We start from the raw sequence: 20,004 nt of genomic DNA on the forward strand, positions 1-20,004 counted from the left end.
ATAAATATGTGGTTGTATTTGTGTTTAAAACAGACTAGAAAATATATGAAATAAACAAACATACAATCAATAATTTTCATTTCCTTCCTATTTTATATTTCTTAAAATAGATATTTATAACTTCCATACTTATAAAAATGTTATTATCACAAAAGGTTTAATTCTAATGGCCTACAATGTATATTGGAAAGTGCAAGACTGGGGTACCTGATTAACTCAGTTGGTTAAGCATCTAAAGTCTGATTTTGGCTTAGGTATTGGTCTCAGGGTCATGAGATTTGTCAGGCTCCCTGCTGAGTGGGGATTCTGCTCTTCTGGGAGATTCTCCCTCTGTCCCTCCTCCCAAAAATAAATAAATAAATCTTTAACAAAAAAAGAAAAAAGAAAGAAAAGTATGATGAAAGACCAAAAAAACCATTCTATGCATTTATTCTTTTACTTAGTAATTCATAATTTGGAGTGTTGCTGAAAAATTCCTGAGAATCTTATTCTCTCATATTTGCTAAATAGATTAAGACTAATTTATAGTCTTAACATAACCATAAAATGTGTAGACAAGATAAGAACATACCACCCTTAGGTCAAAGTTAATCAGAAAAGGTAGCAAAGAAATTAATTCTGCAGAAATACTATCACAGCCTAGACTTTTAAATGAATAGACAGATACATATAACCAGCTAGCCAGCCAATCAGCCAAGAGGATAATGAGAACTTGACGTTGAGAATGCCTCTCAAATTTTAAAGAAGGAAGTAAGGGTAATCTCCCAAATTTCAGGAGGATTAACTATAACTAGGAAGAAAAAGGAGAAGGAAAAGAAGGACAAAGAGAGAGAGAAACAGGGGAAGTGAGGAAGAAGGAGGAGGAAGGAAAAAGAAGAAAGGATTTCCCTCAATTTATAGATGAGAAATCATAAATTTTGAAAAGAGAGACACCTGGGTGGCTCAGCAGTTGAGCATCTGCCTTCGGCTCAGGGTGGGATTCTGGAGTCCCGGGATCAAGTCCTATATAGAGCTCCTTTCATGGAGCCTGCTTCTCTTGTCTCTGCCTCCCTCTCTCTGCCTCTCTCTCTGCCTCTCTCTGTGTCTCTCATGAATAAGTAAATAAAATCTTAAAAACAAAAAGAAATTTTGAAAACATAATAACTTCCCCAGGAGTGAAGAGGTGTGTGTAGAGCCAGATTTGAACCCAAACATATTTACTTTCAAATCTCTTTTAGAGGTTCCTGGGTGACTCAGCGGGTTAAGTGTCTGCTTTCAGCTCAGGTCATGATCTCGGTGTACTGGGATCAAGCCTGCATCTGGATCGCTGCTCAGTGGGGAGTCAGCTTCTCCCTCCTGCTCACCTTTTCTGCCCTTCCCCCAACCTGTGGTCACTCTTTCTCAAGTAAATAAATAAAACCTTTTTTAAAAATCTATTTTATTTTAAATCACTAACCCAAGAGAATTGGAAATCCATTTTTAAAAATCACAGAACACTAAGAACTGCATAGTTCCAAGGAAATAGAAAATTCATAGGAACACTGTCTCCAGCACTGTTCTATAGTAGAGAATACTTATTTTTTTTTTCAAAGACCAAAAACTAGTTATTTAGAATTACCTACAATGACAGAAGGTATCACATTGTTTTATCATGACAGGAAGTTGATCATTACTAAGTACGTTCTATGTGCCATGTCCTTTGTGTGAATAATTTTGTTAGTATCTCACCATGCCATTGTACTTGGGCTTATAATGTTATTTCTCACATTTGCAAACTGAGTTTTGGAGAGAGTATATGATTTGTCTAAAGATTTGAATTCACTTTTCTCTGTTTCATTCACTGCACAATGATGTCTCCTATAGGATATGTATTCAAAGTGCCTTTTTCTTTGTCCTCACTGGGTGATGGTCCATATCTCTTCTTTGTTCCTATGGATGGACTCAATGATAATCCTTAACACATATAGTGTTTTATCTGTCACATACTATTCTAGGTGTTTTACCTTTATTAACTCTTTTACTAATCACCAGCTCTAAGAGGTAGATTCTATCACTATTTGGCAAAGGAGGAAACTGAAGCACAGAGAAGTTAGCTGACTCATCCAATTAATAAATGGTAGAGCTGGTATTCAAGCTCACATGATCTGGCTACATACACATCCCTTCCTTCACAGTCTAGGAACAATATCAGTCTTCCTGCCAGTTTTACCTTATATAATAAATGATTAATTGCCACTCTGATTTGTAAATTGATTTCTTAAATTGACACTCTTATTTGTAAATTGTAAGTAGGAATAGTGTTAAAGACCAGTACCACTACACATTTATGATAAAATTGAACATTCAAAATAATAATTAGGTTCTTAAAAATTTATTTATTTATTCAAGAGAGGGACAGAGAGAGTGGGGGAGGGAAGAGAGAGAGAGAGAGAGAGAGAGAGAGAGAGACAGAGAATCTCTAACAGATTCTCTTCTGAGCATGGAGCCTGGTGCAGAACCCAATCCCACAACCCTGAAATCATGACCTGAGCCAAAATCAAGACTCGGAAGCTTAACAAACTGAGCCATCCAGGCACCCCTAATAATTATATTCTCGACCAATAACCAATGCTGCAATCACCCAAGGTTAAGCAAAACATATAGTTTCTCTCAAGAGACTCTTCAAGGCCATGGCCATACTATGATTGTCTAATTCTCTTAAGGAAACAGTGAGTCAAATGAGTACAAAATGTGAAGTTCAACTTTTGAAATTAAGTTTGTTTAACCCAGATTCACCCTTTATTTCCAGAACTGATAAGAATTCCTGGTTACATCTAAAGACCATAGTCAGTTACACAGGTGAAGTAGAAAAACATACAGTTGGTAAATTCCACACCAGAAAAGTCATTAAAGCCTTCTTTTCTATTGACACTTAGCCTTTCTGAGTCGATTTTGGCTGCCTTATAGCAGAATCAGGAGAACGAATCATTCTCACTTTAAGAATGCTCTTCTAGGGACACCTGGGTGGCTCAGTGGTTGAGCATCTGCTTTCAGCTCAGGGCATGATCCTGAAGTCCTGGGATCGAGTCCCACATCAAGTTCCTCGCAAGGAGCCTGCTTCTCCCTTTGCCTATGTCTCTGCCTCTCTCTCTCTCTCTGTGTCTTATGAATCAATAAAATCTTGAAAAGAAAAAAAGAATGCTCTTCTATTATCTGCCAAACTCCCTTTAAAAAGCAAATAATGTTCCCTCTACCTTTTATATTTTTTCAAGAGGATGATAGAAAAAGTTTGGGCCCTAGATCTTTAAAACATTCATGCCCTTGACTTTTATTTTCAAACAAAATTTGTATTAAATAATTCTGGGGGTGCCTGGGTGGCTCAGTGTCCAGCTTTTGACTCTGGTTCAGGTCATGCTCTCAGGGTTCTGGGATCGGCCCTGAGTAGGGCTCCATACTCAGCAGGGAGTCTGCTTAAGATTCTCTCTCTGTCCTCTGTCCTTCCTCTTGCTCATGCTCTCTCTTTCAAATAAGTAAATAAATCTTAAAAAAAAAAAAAAACTTTTAAAGGAACACTGTTAGTGACTTTTAGGCAACTCAAGTGATTGAATAGGATAGCACATATTGGTTATTATTTCCCAGTTTATTAAGACAGGAAATGTTGACCAAGACATCTGGTTAACCTTTTAATACATTGATTTTTTTTTGTTTTGTTTTGTTTTGTTTTGTTTTGTTTTTAACCACTGGGACACTCACTACAGGCAAGCAGGCAAGTAGATGGCATGTGAGCCTAGGTGGTTTTCTCACAACTAAACCAGCCTTCACTCTTCCAGCAAGATGCTTGGTACCAATACAGAATACATCATTTCAGAATGAGAGAAAAGTAAAAAACATTTATTACCTTTCAGTCCAAATCTTAAAAGTGAATTAGCAAAGTGAATACTTTTAAAGATCTTTATTCCATAAGCTTTGCAACTTTTTGTCCACATTGGAATATAAATTTTATTTAATACACATTTAAAATGACTTTTGTAACTACAGACAGCCATTTAAATTCTGCTACGCTGACAAAGTTTGTTAATAAAAAGCATTAGGTGTCGGTGTGAATTTCTAGAACAGAAATTTCAAGCAATCAGTAATAGCAAAGGGCTTGAGTCCATGACTTTTTCCTTCCCTCAGGGTTCATTTCTTCACTTCTACTCCAGTTCAGAGGCTGTCTCATTTCATGTTCCTCAGGATCATAGATTACCAATAATCCCATCTTTTTCTGCACTTTTAATGTCTCCTTTTTCTATCTTTTAATCTTTCAACATAATATCCCTCAGGACAAAAAGCTTCCCTCAACCTTATAATCCTCATCTCTCTTCGTGTTCACAATCATGACTTCTAAAAATTTTTCAATGTTGCCTCATTCACATTCTTGGTTTTTGTTCTTGGGCATCTTTTCATTCTCATCCTCTTCTTAAGCAAGAGTACACACTATCACAGCTTCAACTATTACAAAATACAAATAATGAAATCTTAGTCATCCAGTCCTTTCTCCAGAAGATACACATGGATTTTCCCAGTCCATTATTTGCCCCATCATTTCATACTCAACACATATAATCTTCAACTCTTTCATAACACACCTTACCTACTATAAAACCTATTTTTCCTTCTATTAACCATCTCAATAAGGAGTGCTTTCTCTGTCTCTGTCTCTGTCTCTCTCTCTCTCTCTCTCCTATTAAAGATGGTCAGTTGCCAGGATGCCTGGGTGGCTCAGTAGTTGAACATCTGCCTTTGGCTCAGGGTATGATCCCGGAGTTCCAGGATTGAGTTCCACATAGGGATCCCTGCATGGAGCCTGCTTCTCCCTCTGCTTATGTCTCTGACTCTCTCTGTGCGTCCCTCATAAATAAATAAATAAACTCTTTTTTAAATAAATAAATATGATCACTTACTAATTTGGGATGATTTTACACCTTGAATCCCAGAACACTTGAAACATTTTTTTCCCTTTTGATGTGGATCACTTCTGCTATTTAGCAAACTGAGGTTTCTATTACTCAGCCATAAAAAAGAATGAGGTCTTGCCATTTGCAACAACATTGATAGACCTAAAGGGTATTACACTGAATGAAATAAGTCAGACAGAGAAAGACAAACACCAGATGATTTCATTTATATGTGGAATCTAATAAACTAGCCAACCAAACAGACAGAAGCAGAAATTGTCTCATAAATACAGAGATCAAATTGATAGCTGCTACAGGGGAAGGGTAGGGGATAGACAAAAGAGTAAAGGGGAGTGGGAGATACTAGCTTCCAGTTATGGAATAAAAGGCAAACAAAGGTACAAACATAGAAAATATAGTGAATGGTACTATAATAATATTGTGTTGTGACAGATGGTAGCTACACTTGTCCTGAGCACAGCATAACAGATAGAGTTGTCAAATCACTGTGTTGTACATCTGAAACTAATGTAACACTGTGTGTCAACTGCACTTAAAAAAAAAGATACAAAAATAATATATTTTAGTATCTATCTATTCCTATTTAATTCCTGAGAATTGCTATGCATTTAATTTTTTTATAAAGTTCATTAATCTGGAGAACAAATCTAAGCATCAATATCTGCCCAAAATAAATTTTAGGTAGATAACAGAATCAAAATACAAATATTGTCATAAGATGCATCTGGAAATTATATTCTTAAGGGACATGTTAGAATAATATAATAAATGCTTCAGAAGATTCTTTTTTGCATACATGTTTTAAAATGCATTTTTGACTCTCACAACATCAGTAGGGAAACAATTCAAATGAAACAAGCCACTGACAATATTCTGTCAAAATATCAATATAGATTGCATTTGTCAGCTGTTTCATTCATAGTTAAATGTATTGTGTGTGAATTGGCTTGTAATCCTTCATCTTGTTTTCTAAATGCCATGCTTTCTTGAATTAGCATTGGTTTTCATTATTTTTAACACTAAAATTTCATTTTAATTGTGTTCAGTTATGATGAGGTGGAAGTACCCAGCAGATATTGTGGATATCTTTGCTTTGGCAAAATTACAGTGAAGAAGTATTATAGGCTTCAGTGGTAAGAAAGTCTAATTTTGTCCTCCCCTTATGCCAGACACTTTACCAGATATTCATCTTATTTTGGTTCCTATGTACATCTCATTCCTATTTAGGATATACAGCTTTTCTAATTAATTTAGATCTATGTACTTTTTCTACCTTTTGAGGTGTTATTCATCTAATTTAGAATACCTGCTTAACACCATGAATTACAGTGTAGAGTTGAGGAATAGAAAGAGATGTGTACTAAGAGTCTAGAATCTTGGATTTGAAGAAGAGTAGTTTTCTAACTTGTCATTCTCTTTATTCATGAGGAACATGTTTAAGAATGGTAATAGTGGGACACCTGGATGCCTCAGCAGTTAAGCATCTGCCTTCAGCTCAGGGCATGATCCTTGGTGTGGGGATTGAGTCCTGCATAAGGCTCCTTGTGAGGAGCCTGCTTCTCCCTCTATGTTTCTGCCTCTCTCTCTCTGTGTCTCTCAAATAAAATCCTAAAAAAAATTGTAATAGCTAACAACAGCAATTGTACTGTTGTTAGCTATTACAATTTATTCCTTTAGGAATATAGACAGAATTTGTACCAGAGTTCTACAGAACTTAAGCAATACATCTTGAAAGGCATATATGACCTACCACACCATGTCAAGATACCTCCAAAGCCCAAAAGATTGGGACAATTGAGCTTATGTTAGAGTTCTAGATGTTAAAACAGCTAATTAAGATACAGTCAGAATAGTAAATTGTATTTGGCTACACACAATAAACATATGTTCAAGGAAGAAAAACAGGAAAGAAGAGTGGAAAAAAATAAAAAAAGAAAGAAAGAAAAAGGAAAAAAGGAAGTCCAAGTAGATAGAATTAGGAACAATATTGTAATTTCATTTCATTCTCTCTGCATATGAACTTTAACTCTGGAATGTTAGAGAATGAAACTAATTTCATTTAACACTATATATAGATAGATAGATATAGATATCATAAGTCTATGTTGGGTGGAATTGAAAACTGATTCATGTTTGATCTTCTAACACTCTAGTAGCAAATAGACAAGAAAAAAATCATAAAAATTATTAAAAATTTTTGAATTAGGTTGTTCAAAATAGAAAGCAATCAATATTCCAACAGATATTTTTTTCATAATACACATACACTCTGAAAATTGCCTTGCTTATATTATTCATTTGCATTCCACGATAAATTTCAGATACTATTTACGGTCTAAGTTTTTGTTGTTGTTAATCTATCAAATAATATCAGATGCACAGTCATAGACAATCTCCCCAGATGATCTCTATAGTGACAATCAGTTTCATAATTCTCATTTTTGATTCTTCAGAACCCTATTTGTTTAGAACAAAAGTAATTCATTTGAAACTACTCTCCTATATGAAGTGGAAAAAGCCAAAGAGGGCCATCTATAATTTCATTATTCAATGACTGTTTCTTTAATCTTCTCCTAAAATGTACAAGCTGTATGAAAGTCAGACAATACTTTTATTTTCTTCCATGTAAAAAAGCTAAAACAATGGTATAACAGATACATTTGTATCCATTTACCATGGATAAAGCTAAAAACAATGGTATAATGTAATAAAGCTACATTATAAAAGTACTTGTAGCAAGGTGATTCTGACATAATTAAAAAAGATCAATATATGGAAAAAACTTCCAAGTGACACAACTATTTGAACCTTGAAAACTGTGCATTCTAAAAGAAACAGAAGCACACTGGTAGCAAGTATGAAATATTTAAAAGGTTAGCAGTACACATAAATCCTTCTAATGCATTATGGTTTCACTTATTCTACTATTATTTGATCTCTCTCATAAAAGTGAATGCAATAAAATTCTAAAATACAGAAAATTCTAAGTGGATTTGAGCTTCAATCACTTATTCATAATGTATTTTGAATTGTATTAGGAGAGAGTTTGTTTTCATCTGTAAATACTAAATACTAAAGAGTAATAAAGTGCTTATAATGCTCAAAGTAGCAAAACATATATATACGTATATTCAAGAAATCTTGGACAGCGTGGGTGACTCAGCGGTTTAGCACCTGCCTTCAGCCCAGGGCCTGATCCTGGAAACCCGGGATCGAGGCCCACATAGGGCTCCCTGCATGGAGCCTGCTTCTCCCTCTGCGTGCCTTTCATGAATAAATAAATAAAATCTTTAAAACTGTTTGTCTCTGTTAATATTCTTTTTAAAATTTATTTATTTATTTATTTATTTATTTATTTATTTATTTAATTTATGAGAGACACAGAGAGAGAGGCAGACATAGGCAGAAGGAGAAGCAGACTCCCTGCAGCGAACCCAGTGTGGGACTCCATTGCAGGACTCTATGCCAGACTCCATGGGGCACTCAATCCCAGGACCCCAGGACCATGCCCAGAGCTGAAGGCAGACACTTAATCATGAGCCTCCCAGGCATCCCTGTTAGTATTCTTGTTTCTTTTCCCATATATCTAGAAATATCTAATAATATACTTTAAAATTGATCATGTATCCAAAAACAGAGAATAAAAAGAGTACATAAGAAGAAGCAGTACAAAAGAAGTTTCCCTCAAAGTATATAAGCATGAAATAATGTGGAATAGTTGCAAAGTCAAAAAGAAAAGTGTTTTTTCCCCAAAAGGAAAGAAATACTTTTTATGAAGGTGAGTAGTAAAATCTACAATACTATATATTTCAGTTTGAGACATTAATTGAATTTCTCAATACATTAAAGAAATTGACAGAATTTTCAATTAAAGTTGGGGGAAGGTAATTAATAATGTAGCTGCTGCTTAGAAAATTGTAACAGAGACATGAGAAATCTGAAAAAAGTAACTGAATAATGTATAGAGTTGTTGAACAGTTTTATTGTACACCTGAAACTAATATAAACCTGTATGTTAATTATCCTTCAATTAAAAAATTAAATAGAATTTAAAAATAATTTAAAAATTAGAAAACAAAACAAAAGAGAGAACAAAATGTTTGTTGCCACAGGAAGAGGATTGGGAGGATGGGTGAAATAGGTGAAGGGAGTTAAAAGGTACAAACTTCCAGTTATAAAATATATAAGTCACAGGGATGAAAAGGACAGTATAGGGAAAATAGTCAATAATATTGTAATTACCTTGTACAATGACAGATGGCAACTATACTTATGTGCAACCATTTTGTAATGTATATAATTGTTGAATCACTATTTTGTACACATGAAATGAAAATAATATTCATGAATATAATATTGTATGTCAATTATACTTCAAGTAAAAGTGTTTAAAAAAATGAAACAAAGGAAGGAAGGAAACCAAGTGCTTAGAAACTTTAGCATTTGTCTCCATAAGGGTTATGTGCTTTCCACACTTTTTTCTTTCCACATTTTATTCATTAGTATTCTACTAATTATTATTTGTCTTAGGATTTTACATAAAATATCAGAATATAAGGTTAACACTAAAAACCTAACAGAATTTTGGGAGGTATTGATTTTTTGAAGGGCAAAAATAAGAAATCTAAAGTATTAAAAAAAAACCTGAGTATTAGAGCCTGTAAAAATAATAATTTGAGCATATTTGAAACTCAAAAAGTTGGAATTTTAAGTCATTTAATATATCTCTGATGCTCAAAAATCTAAGAAATAATAAACACTAAAAATAATAATAATAATGCCTTAAGAAATAATCTTCCTTAGAATGAATTGCTCACTACTTGTGTATTAATTATGCAGTAAGATTTTTGAATTATAACTTAGGAAAAAGCAATCCAATAAATTAAAAATCCAACTTTGTTTTAATCAGTGTTGCATGGTAGAGAGCAATTTAAAAAGACTTTCATCATGTCTATTTCTAGAGAACTCACCTGGTTTGCAATCTGCCGAGCAAGGACATCCATCCTTGATCCTGATTCTGATATCATTTTAGCTGCATAGATCACATCAGTGGTATGCTTTAGTGGTCCTTTGCCCCTTAAAGTAGAAGAATACATGTTAGTTGCAGTAGCTTATGCTAAGATACAAATGCAAACACACACACAAACACACGCACACACACGAGTCTGCCTCCCCCCCCGCCCCCGAGTACTGGCCATTCACTTTACATCCTTCAGTTATGGAGAGACACCAATTAGATAGCAATATTAAATGGAAAATGAAAAACAAAAGAAGTCTCATTGTGTTGAGATTCAGGAGATACTGCCAAGAAGATGGACTTCATTAGATTTTCATTCTCAGGTATTTTTAATAGTAGATATCTCAAAGCAATAGTATTTTACTAATTGTAAGAGGAAATATGAGATTTTGGACCATATATATATATATGGTCGAAATATATATATATATATATAGAATATTGAATATATATATAGAATATTCATTATATATATTGAATATTCTATATATATATTCAACATTGCATTTTCATCACCAGGTATACTTTTTAATCTTCCTATTTATAATCCTTTTTTTAAATAGTCTTCCAGTTAACTGCATTTTGTTTTGGCCACATATCTTCTCCACAATGCATTGTAGCATCATAGTAACACTGAGTATGAATCTGGAGTCACACTATCTTGGACCACTTCATATTGTTTGTTTAAGTCAAATGAGATAAATAGACACTCTATGTCCCAGTTTCCTTGGTGGTAGGTAGTAGGAGCACATACCACATGGAGTCATTCTAATGATTATCTGATCCATTGTCTAAAAAGTGCTCAGAACTTGGCTTTATAGAAAATAAGCATTTAATATCACCAGTTGTTATTGTTGGCAGTTGTTACTTTAAAATAGTTTTGTTTCCAAATGCCATGGAATAATAATTTGGTTCACTTATGAGATTTACAAGACAGGTAAGAAGAAAAGTACATGTCTTACACTTTCGGACGGGGATAACATAAGGAAATATTTTTCTATCTTCTCTTTCTTCAAAAATAAATGATTACCTAAAGAATGGAAACTTCCATACACCCCAACCACTCTTTTCCCTGTGTCTGATTCCTTACTTTCTTCTGTCTGTCAATATGCTGACCATTCTAATTTGGTTTCTGTTCCTTGTCCTTAGCACAGAATGAATGGAAGGAATCACTGAATCACTTATGATTCAGTGATGTGATGTGATGATTCACATCATCAAAAGTGTTTTGATGCTTCTGAAAGAGCAGAGAGTGAAGGAGGTGTGAGGAAAGATTAAGCTGGTCAGTGTGAGAAAAGGAAGATTCTAAGAGGTCAAAATACAGTGGAGTTAGAAGAGGAGGGGAACAGAAACAATCTCTGTCCCTGTCTTATTTACACCTTGGATGGGTCTTTGGAATAGATGTCCTGATACAAAATCTAATGAGATTTATCACAGAGGAAAATCTCTTACTAAGGAGACTATCATTGTGTAGCAACAAAAGTGGGGATTCATGCAAAGATAAATGATGAGAGTATTCTATACTTAAAAACTGGAATACCAGAACACTTGTGCCCTGTATGCCAAAATGGCCCTTTCACTGCATTTTTCTCATGATGCCTCTCAAATTCGTTATAAGCAGGTTTTCCAGTAAGAATGGAATTCCATGTTTAACACAGTGAAAACCTGGCCCTGGTATATCGTTATCACCATATTTCTCCTCCGGATATACTAGCATAGGTTGCTTTGCGATTTTTTAAAAAATTGACATTAATTACTACAATGTTTGAGTTGCTCTTATCACATTTACTTAATGCATCAAGCAGAACTAGATGTTATGTACATGGTTATGTTCACAAAAGGCAATGTGCTTCATTATTTCCATGCATCTCTAGAGAAAGTTAAATTTAAATAAAGCTGTCTAAGCTTGAAAGGCAATGTATCAATATTCCAGGTTTTAAGCAATGGACAAAGGTTGTTTGCAGCGAACACTCTAGTAGCTTAGACAATGGACAGAATTACATCTAAGGAATGCAAGCTAATGTACACTTCCCCATCAAAATATATATTTCCCAATATGAAAACCCTAGAGTGATGAAAAGGAAATTACCTTTCGCTTTAAATTCATACATTGTTATGAGACCACTATCTTAAACACATGTAGAACTTAAAAGTAATGACAGACCACAATTATTCTATTCTTCATGTTCCTAATTAAATGTATTGCCTGGCAAGCTTCCTACTGAGTGCCAAACAAAATACACATTTTACAAATGATTCCATATCATGCCAAGCTTCCAGAGGAAGCTGCAATTACTGAAACTATGATAAATTTTTAACATTCCAGCCTGAAATGCTGAAGTGCTATGTAATGAAGGCTTTTTAAATTGGGAAACGCATTCAAAGGTTGTTTGCTGCCTTCATTTTCATAATGGGTTCTCAGGATCTCCTGTCAGCAAATTGTGTCTTAAATCATTGAGTTTGGATCCAACTGAGAAAGATACCCAGAAGAGGATGGGATAAACTTTAGAAATATTTTAAAGAAAGTGGAGGCCAGAAACCTTTGATAAATGGTGGCTGCGATAATAATCTATTTCCTCTGAAAGGACAGCAGATCTAGCTCCGGAGTAGGGAGTCTGCCAACTAATCATTAAAATATAGGTTAGAAGGTATAATGGGAAAGCAATGTGCTTGCCATGGAAAAGTCTTTTAGGCAAGTGAACGAGATACCTTAGCAACTTATTGGTATAACATTTCAGCCATTTTTGACCCTACCCCAACCTTGACTCCCATTCCTCCCACACCCTCACCCCATTTTTGGCATCCACCTCTCCTTTCTCTTTGGATTATCACAAGAAATGAGATGATACAGCTGATTAGTAACAGCTTTGTCTTTTCAGAGACAGAAAATATCTATGAAATTATTTGATATTTTCTGCCAGTGATTAAAAACAAAACAAAACAAAACTTTATAATATATTGTGTACTTGGTAACCCATACATTTTTGATTACATAATATTACTTCCCTTTTCAAGATCAAAAACCATCCTTTTAATCTTCTTCTCCTTTGCTATTCATGTAGAATAAGTCCCATGACATTGTGGCTCACTTAATGAATGAATACAATGATAGTATATATTTTATTCCATAACAGTAGCTAACACATTTAGCATTTCTATGGGCTAGGCACTATTCCATACACAAACTGATTTGATCATTATAATAACACTATGAGTTTAGAATTATTGTTATCCTTATCCTGCAGATGAGGAAACTGAAGAATAGAGATGTTAAATACATCTTTTATTAAGTTACACAGGTAGTAAGTGTTAGAGACAGGATTTGACCCCAGGCAATCTGGTCACAGAATCTGCTTTTAATACCTATCTTATACTTCTCCCAATAAAACACGCTAAGATAAAATTAAAATATTAATTTTAATTGTTAACTAGACTTGTGATAATTACACTTACAAATATCGAATCATTTTTTAAAAGATTTTATTTATTTATTCATTGCAGACACAGAGAGAAAGAGTCAGAGACACAGGCAGAGGGAGAAGCAGGCTCCATGCAGGGAGCCCGATGCGGGACTCGATCCTGGGTCTCCAGGATCACACCCCAGGCCAAAGTCAGCACTAAACCATTGAGCCACTGGGGCTGCCCTCGAATCATTTTTAATACTTGAAACTAATATGTTATATGTCAATTATACCTCAAGAAAAAGATAATAAAATATATATAGGAAAAAATATTAGAAAGATGTCCTCAGCCATTGATGGCAGTTACCATAAATGCAAGAGACAGCAAAGACAAGGGTTAGATTTAGGAGCTGGGTGGTTAAGAGGTCCGCCAACAGTGACTTGTTCATGTACAATAGCCTCAAGGAACACAAGCTAAATTTGTCTCATAGTTCCAACAGAATAAAATTGTGCTACATTACAGAGACATTTAAAGTCATGACAAATGCCTAAAATGGTATCAGTACTTTATAGTCTTGGGATTTCATTCTTGAGATACTATTACTTTTCTCTTTTACTTATCTCAGTACCCCTTACTCTGTCTTCCCCTTTCCTTGGATTCTTAATACCAAACTCAAACTCAGCCATTGCATAAGCCATACTAGAGGGGAGATTGCAATTGGATGTTTATTTACAATACAAGACATAGAAATTTGATCTAATATTAGCTTTAGATATAGTTATTTTATTTAATTCTAACACTCAAATTTGCTGTTGCAATAGGGTGAAATGAATAAGGATTCAGTAAATACATTTTGTCTGCATCCCAGTTCTGTTACATATGAGCTGTGTAGCCTTGGATAAATAACAGTTGGTCTGAACTTATTTTCTCTTCATTAAAATGATTATGATACTTGCCACACGGTAAGGATTTATGAAATCATTTATTTTCCACAGTACTTGGCACATACTAGATGCTCAGCAAATGTTATTTTTTTTCTTTTCTTCATCCCTTTATGAATAATGGTGTTTTAATAAAAAAGTTGTTTGCCTTTTTATTTAAAAATTACAGTACTTGCCAAACAATATGAACAGACTTCACACAATTGAATTTTTTCTTATACCTGATGACAATATAGCCCTGTATAACCATGTTCATAATATCCTTTCATAGGTTATAAAATATATACACCCATAAACTGTGTGTTCATAGTCATTATTGTTGTTCAAGGCTGTTCTTTAATTCCTTATAAGGAGTTGATTTAGATGTAGTGACATATTTTTGGTGGTAAAAGCCTTCCAAGATAAGTGCTTTAGCTTTACAAGGGTACCATCAGGATTCTCTTACTCTAATTCTGAAAGTAGATAGAAAAGAAAGAAGTAATTATCATGAAAGCAACCAAAAATGATGAGATAAAGAGAGGTACCAGACTCAAGCAAGGACACACTGTTCTGCTTCTGTTCAAACATGAAATTTTAATTAGGCGATTCTCTCCCTCCGGATGTTACTTTCTCTTGTAAAGTGTTATTCTCAAGTTTTGAGGACTCTGTAAAAGTCCTTGGAAAACCAGCAAGTGAATAATCCGCTAACAATCAGCCTGAGTAATTAGTATCTTAAGGAACCTTTGGGATTCAAGTCGGAAAAAGGTTTTGCACCATGAAAAAAAGAAAATATTGTCTGAGAATTGTATACATTTTTTTTTCATTTCTGCTCTTGTCCTATATTATTCATAATAGCCTAATTGCTATAACATCAAATATTTTAGTGGCTTAAAGTAGGTGACATGATACATAGCCATTGAAGAACCACGTCTTCGAGCTCTAAGAAAACCTGATGGCTAAGGCTTCATGGCACTATGCTGGGTCTGCTGTATCCACACATCTAACATGAAAAATAAGTGGGACTGTCCTAGGAGATTTTAAGGATCAGGTTAAGAATTGGAACACATCATTCTGATCCATATTCCAAAGTCCAGAAACATGGACTCACGTAACTGGGATATGTTCTGTTTGGGCACAGGAACAAAAGAAAACATGGTTTTACAGCTTTTCCTCTGCACCTATTCCTGGGGCTGCTAAAATTCTATACTTGTTTTTAGCAACTAAAATCTGTGCTCCCTGTAAAGGGTATTTTGGATGTCACCAAGTGCTTGAGAAAAAATTGGGAAAGAACCAAGGCTCTTCACCAATACAGCTGAAATTATGAGACATATACTCTGCCTGGGAAGAACACCAATTCTATTTTTTGTTTTGAAATGATCACATTGTAGATAGTCTATTATTAAAGATAAAAATTATGTAAGCTTTACTTTTGGCATAGTGATGATAGTCTTTCACATTCAATCTTGTATTTGTTTATGAAACAAGGACAGGGCTTATTTTAGAGATCTTCTGGGGGATCAACCTGGGGATAATACTTTCAGCTATTATTGTTATAATTATTGCTGCTGCTGTTACTGCTGCTGCTTTATTATTGTGTGTTTGTATATAGGGTGTGCATATAAGAAGTAGGAACTCCCTTCTTCAAGTCTAAAAACTGGTTTTCTAAATATATATGTATATGGCATAAATCTTTTCTGTGTTCTTCAGCCCCCAAATTCCCTAATTTACCCTCAACTTGTTAGTTTTGTACCAAATCTTAAACAGACTATATAGCATTTAGAGAAGGATTTCATCAAGTACTCTTAAGGGCCCCAAACACTGAATATCTGGTGGAAGCAAAAGTAGAAGTAGAAGTAGAAGTAGAAGTAGAAGTAGAAGTAGAAGTAGAAGTAGAAGAAGAATTTCCTTAGCAAAGTTTGTTTTTAACTTGTAGGCAAAGGAAAGGTCAGCTAACCACGTATTTTCATTTTTGTGTTTAGTAAAACAGAGATAATGTTCTCCAGTTCTTCCTACATGTGAAGATTTCACTACTATTTGTAAAATTTTGTCCTGAGAGCATACTTAACAGAGTTTTTATGTCCCAGGAACTGTTAAAATGCTCAAATTTCCCACTGAATTCTCACACCCAGCTTTGTGCACCACTTCACAAATTTAAGATTGCATCCTGGACACTCCTGTAACTGTGCATACCACAAGTTATGCTGCCTTACATATTCCTAGAATCTATTATCTGTTCCAAGAATCTAATATCTACTGTTCTGTTCTACAATCTATTATCTTCACCCTATAAATAAGGAAACAGAAGCTTAAAAGCTCAAGGTTCCTTAACTTTTCTTTAAGGTATATGAATATTGGTTGGCTTAAATTTAAAAGCAAGGGGTTGAAGTCATTAGTACCTTCAGGGCCAATTAAAAATAAATCATGTGTGGAAGTATCATCACAGCTTTCCTGTGAGGACTTATCTTGAAGCACTGAAATTCAAAGGATAGTCTGATTCAGTGGAATGCTTCATACATTGTAAGGAAATACATGAGAACAAGAGATTCCTAGGAGGTTTTATTAGTGGGGTTCCTTTAAAGCATCATATTCTGTCTATCTGACCAGTACCAAAAGTTATAAGATAAATAACTTCTCCTTTGATTAAATTTATTTTATCAGTAATTTGACATTTCTCTCTATCGCTCTTTCTTTCATTCTATTTGGAACCAAAAGTAAATATATCTAAGGGGGTGGGGGTATAAAAAGGAAAGTTACAATTGTGTTTTTCTCTACCACTAGACTTTTGACTTTTGATTCTGAGAGAGATGTATCCTAGTGGTAGGATTGACAATTGGAAATTTTCTAGAACCAAAAGTGAAGCCATTAATGTTCTTTTGAGAATTCTAAAACTGGTGAAAATTGTTATGTATAGGTACAAGTTTTTTCTAGTGATGTTAGCCCTATTTTTCGCTGATCAAATAAGTTGTTTTAATACCACATTTAAAGATCATAGACATCTAAGAAACTTTGCTGCTCTCATCTATTCTTCCAAAGGCAAGGACATTCTCGTGCTGACCTAAAGGGAAAACTGGAGTTGGTAGTTGCATGGATGCCAATTCTCACTGCTCCCTCTATGTCCACAACTGCAATCACATGTTGTATCAGCTGGTCTGCTAATCCTTCCTCACATAGAGTCCTTGCATCAGTGTCCTATGGTACTGTAACAAATTATCCCAAATTGGTGTCTTAGGACAACACAAATTTATTATTTTACAGTTCTGGAGGTCAGAAGTCCAAAATAAGTTTCATGAGGCTAAAGTCAAGGTGTCAGGATGGCTGGTTCCTTCTGGAGGCTCTGAAGGGTGAAGATACTACCTTGTCTTCTAGCAGCCACCTATATTCCTTGGCTTGTGGCTTCTTCCTCTATTTTTTAAGTACATAACTATAATTATGACTCTATCATCACATCAGTGGCTCTTTCCTTACTGATTTCCTGTTCCTTCTTGTAAGCCCCTCTGTAATCACTTCGAATCTACCCAGATAATACAGAATAACTTTCCCACCTGAATATCCCCAATATAGCCACATTTACAAAGTCTTGGGGTGCCTCAGTGCACGGTTGGTTAAGCATCTGAATTTTGGTGATGATCTCAGGGTCATGAGATCAAGCCCCTCATTGGACTCCTGTAGAGTATGCTTGAGATTCTGTCTCTCTCTTTCCTTCATTTCATAGAAGGTGACATTCATAAGCTCACAGGATTCATGGGATTTGGAGGTGGACATCTTGGAAAGCCATTCTCTAGTTTACCCCGTCCCCGTAAGTCACTACCAAGTGGTTCGACTTGGTTCCTATAAGGGATCTACTGGTTCTCCTGGACTTAGTTCAAAATCAGTGCTCTGGTGGATGCTTCTCCAGCTTGCTAGTTTTTTTTTTTTTTTAATTTTTTTTTTTTCACATGATCTGTATTTACTCTGCCAGTAAAAGTGTCAGGTGTTTTTTTTTTTTTTTTTTTTTTTTTTTTTTTTTTTTAGGTTCTTGGTTCTTAATGGTTTGCTAGCTGTATGTTTTTTTTGGAAATCTGGAAAAAACAGAGTTACCTGGAGAGATGCTTTATGTGCTTGGTACTGCTCTCTTTCCTCCCTCATACACCACACATCAATTTTAGCCTGCCTTTCTTTCCTCCCAGGGTTACATAAGAAACACACACAACTACTGAAAACACATCAAACTTGAGCCTGGGGCAAGAGGAGGGAAGGAATTCTATTCTGCGGGAGATGGGGAAAGTTTTTCAGGTGATTATTGCATGTTGTCATTTTTTCTTTTTTTTTGTTGTTGTTGTTGTTGTTGTCATTTTTTTCTTTGGGACTTAGAAGCTTTGAAAATTCTGGAACATGTTTTCATAAAACATTGAGAAACTATACCCAATGCAGGGGGTCTTTTAGGGAAAACATTACAGTTAAAATTATTTAAGATACTCTTGCAAACAATTGATTATTGAAACTGAAACAAAGGATAAACTTCTCACTGGTGGCTCTCCAGACTCAGAAGGTAGTGAGTATTGACAAGGAAATCCATTTATATCTTTCCACATGCATGGAAAAGTAACCCCTCTGGCATCCTCTCCCCCCCCCCCCCCCCAAAAAAAAAAGACTTTAAGTCATTATTCATCAATACCTTCTCAGGACATAATGGGAAATCTGTACTCAGCACCAACATTTGAAAACAGGTCTTTCCTGGCCTTCCACACATTACTTCTCTGAGTGTGCACATTAATCAAAGCCAATGTACTGTAAATACAATCATACTCTCTGACTGTGGGAGTCCCTCTTTTTTCCTGTTGGCATTGGCCTCAGCATTAATCATGTATATGATATCTTACAGAGCCTGGACATTTTTTCCAGCTTCCCCTTAAACCACTGTGACATACTAGCTGCTCTTACTCCTTTACTATCAGACCAAATTTTATGAGCGTAGAAAATAATCACTTTCAATGTATGAAAACAATATAATTTAGCTTTTATTATTTAGCATTTGACATTCTTAAAGCCTACATATCAACTCACTTTCTACTCTGGTCACAGCCTTATGTTATTGTAAGGTCCTGTTGAAGAAACACATGAGGGTGAATGGATCACTTCATCAAGATCTATCACAGTTAACAGATTGGACATAGAGGTGGCTCAAGGGTCAGGCTTGCTACCAGTATCTGGCCTTCTCATTGCTTCTGAGATAAGGAAAAAGACCAGTAGATCTTTGTCATGGCCTCCCTCTCTTTCCTAGTCTTGTTGAATATAGCTACAATTTATTAAATTTTAAGATATCACAAAGCCTACCATTTTCAATTGTCTTATTCAGATTGAGTGTGACTTGATACACGCTGTTTTATGCAGCTAGTGTAAAACCACAGCCCTGCACATTATGCCCGCAGTGTGATCCACCCTCTTGTCTGTGTGTGGTGGCTTTTTGCCCTAAAAAATCCCTTGCCTTAAAATAAAATAGACTCCTGCCATACTTAGTTATTTAGACCTGCTTTTATATTGGAGGGCTCAGTCTGGAGGGTCACATGTTGATATCAGACTGAACCATATTAAAAGGACCATAACCTAGTTTCAAATTGTGTGCTTAATGATTTATTTCTGATTAAACCAAAATTACAATAGAAAGGACTAGAAAAGAAAGTCAGGGCTTAGAATTTCTTTTTTCTTCCTTCCTCTTTTTTTTTTTTTTTTTTTTTTTAACACTCTAGACTGTTTTGTTCTTTGTTAGGCA

The 20,004-nt window shown here is 34.9% G+C and overlaps 1 protein-coding gene across 3 annotated transcripts in view; it reads right to left on the bottom strand.

Moving 5' to 3' along the window:
* The window catches only part of CTNNA3 (catenin alpha 3), a 1,666,571-nt gene that overhangs the window by 70,199 nt on the left and 1,576,368 nt on the right, over window positions 1-20,004 (bottom strand). For all 3 annotated transcript variants that reach the window (XM_038534069.1, XM_038534067.1, XM_038534068.1), the window contains one exon: window positions 9,887-9,992. In XM_038534069.1, coding sequence (XP_038389997.1) covers window positions 9,887-9,992 — 106 coding nt within the window. The remainder of the gene's footprint in view (window positions 1-9,886; window positions 9,993-20,004) is intronic.

This window comes from Canis lupus, chromosome 4 (assembly GCF_011100685.1).
Source record: "Canis lupus familiaris isolate Mischka breed German Shepherd chromosome 4, alternate assembly UU_Cfam_GSD_1.0, whole genome shotgun sequence".
Lineage (NCBI taxonomy): Eukaryota > Metazoa > Chordata > Mammalia > Carnivora > Canidae > Canis > Canis lupus.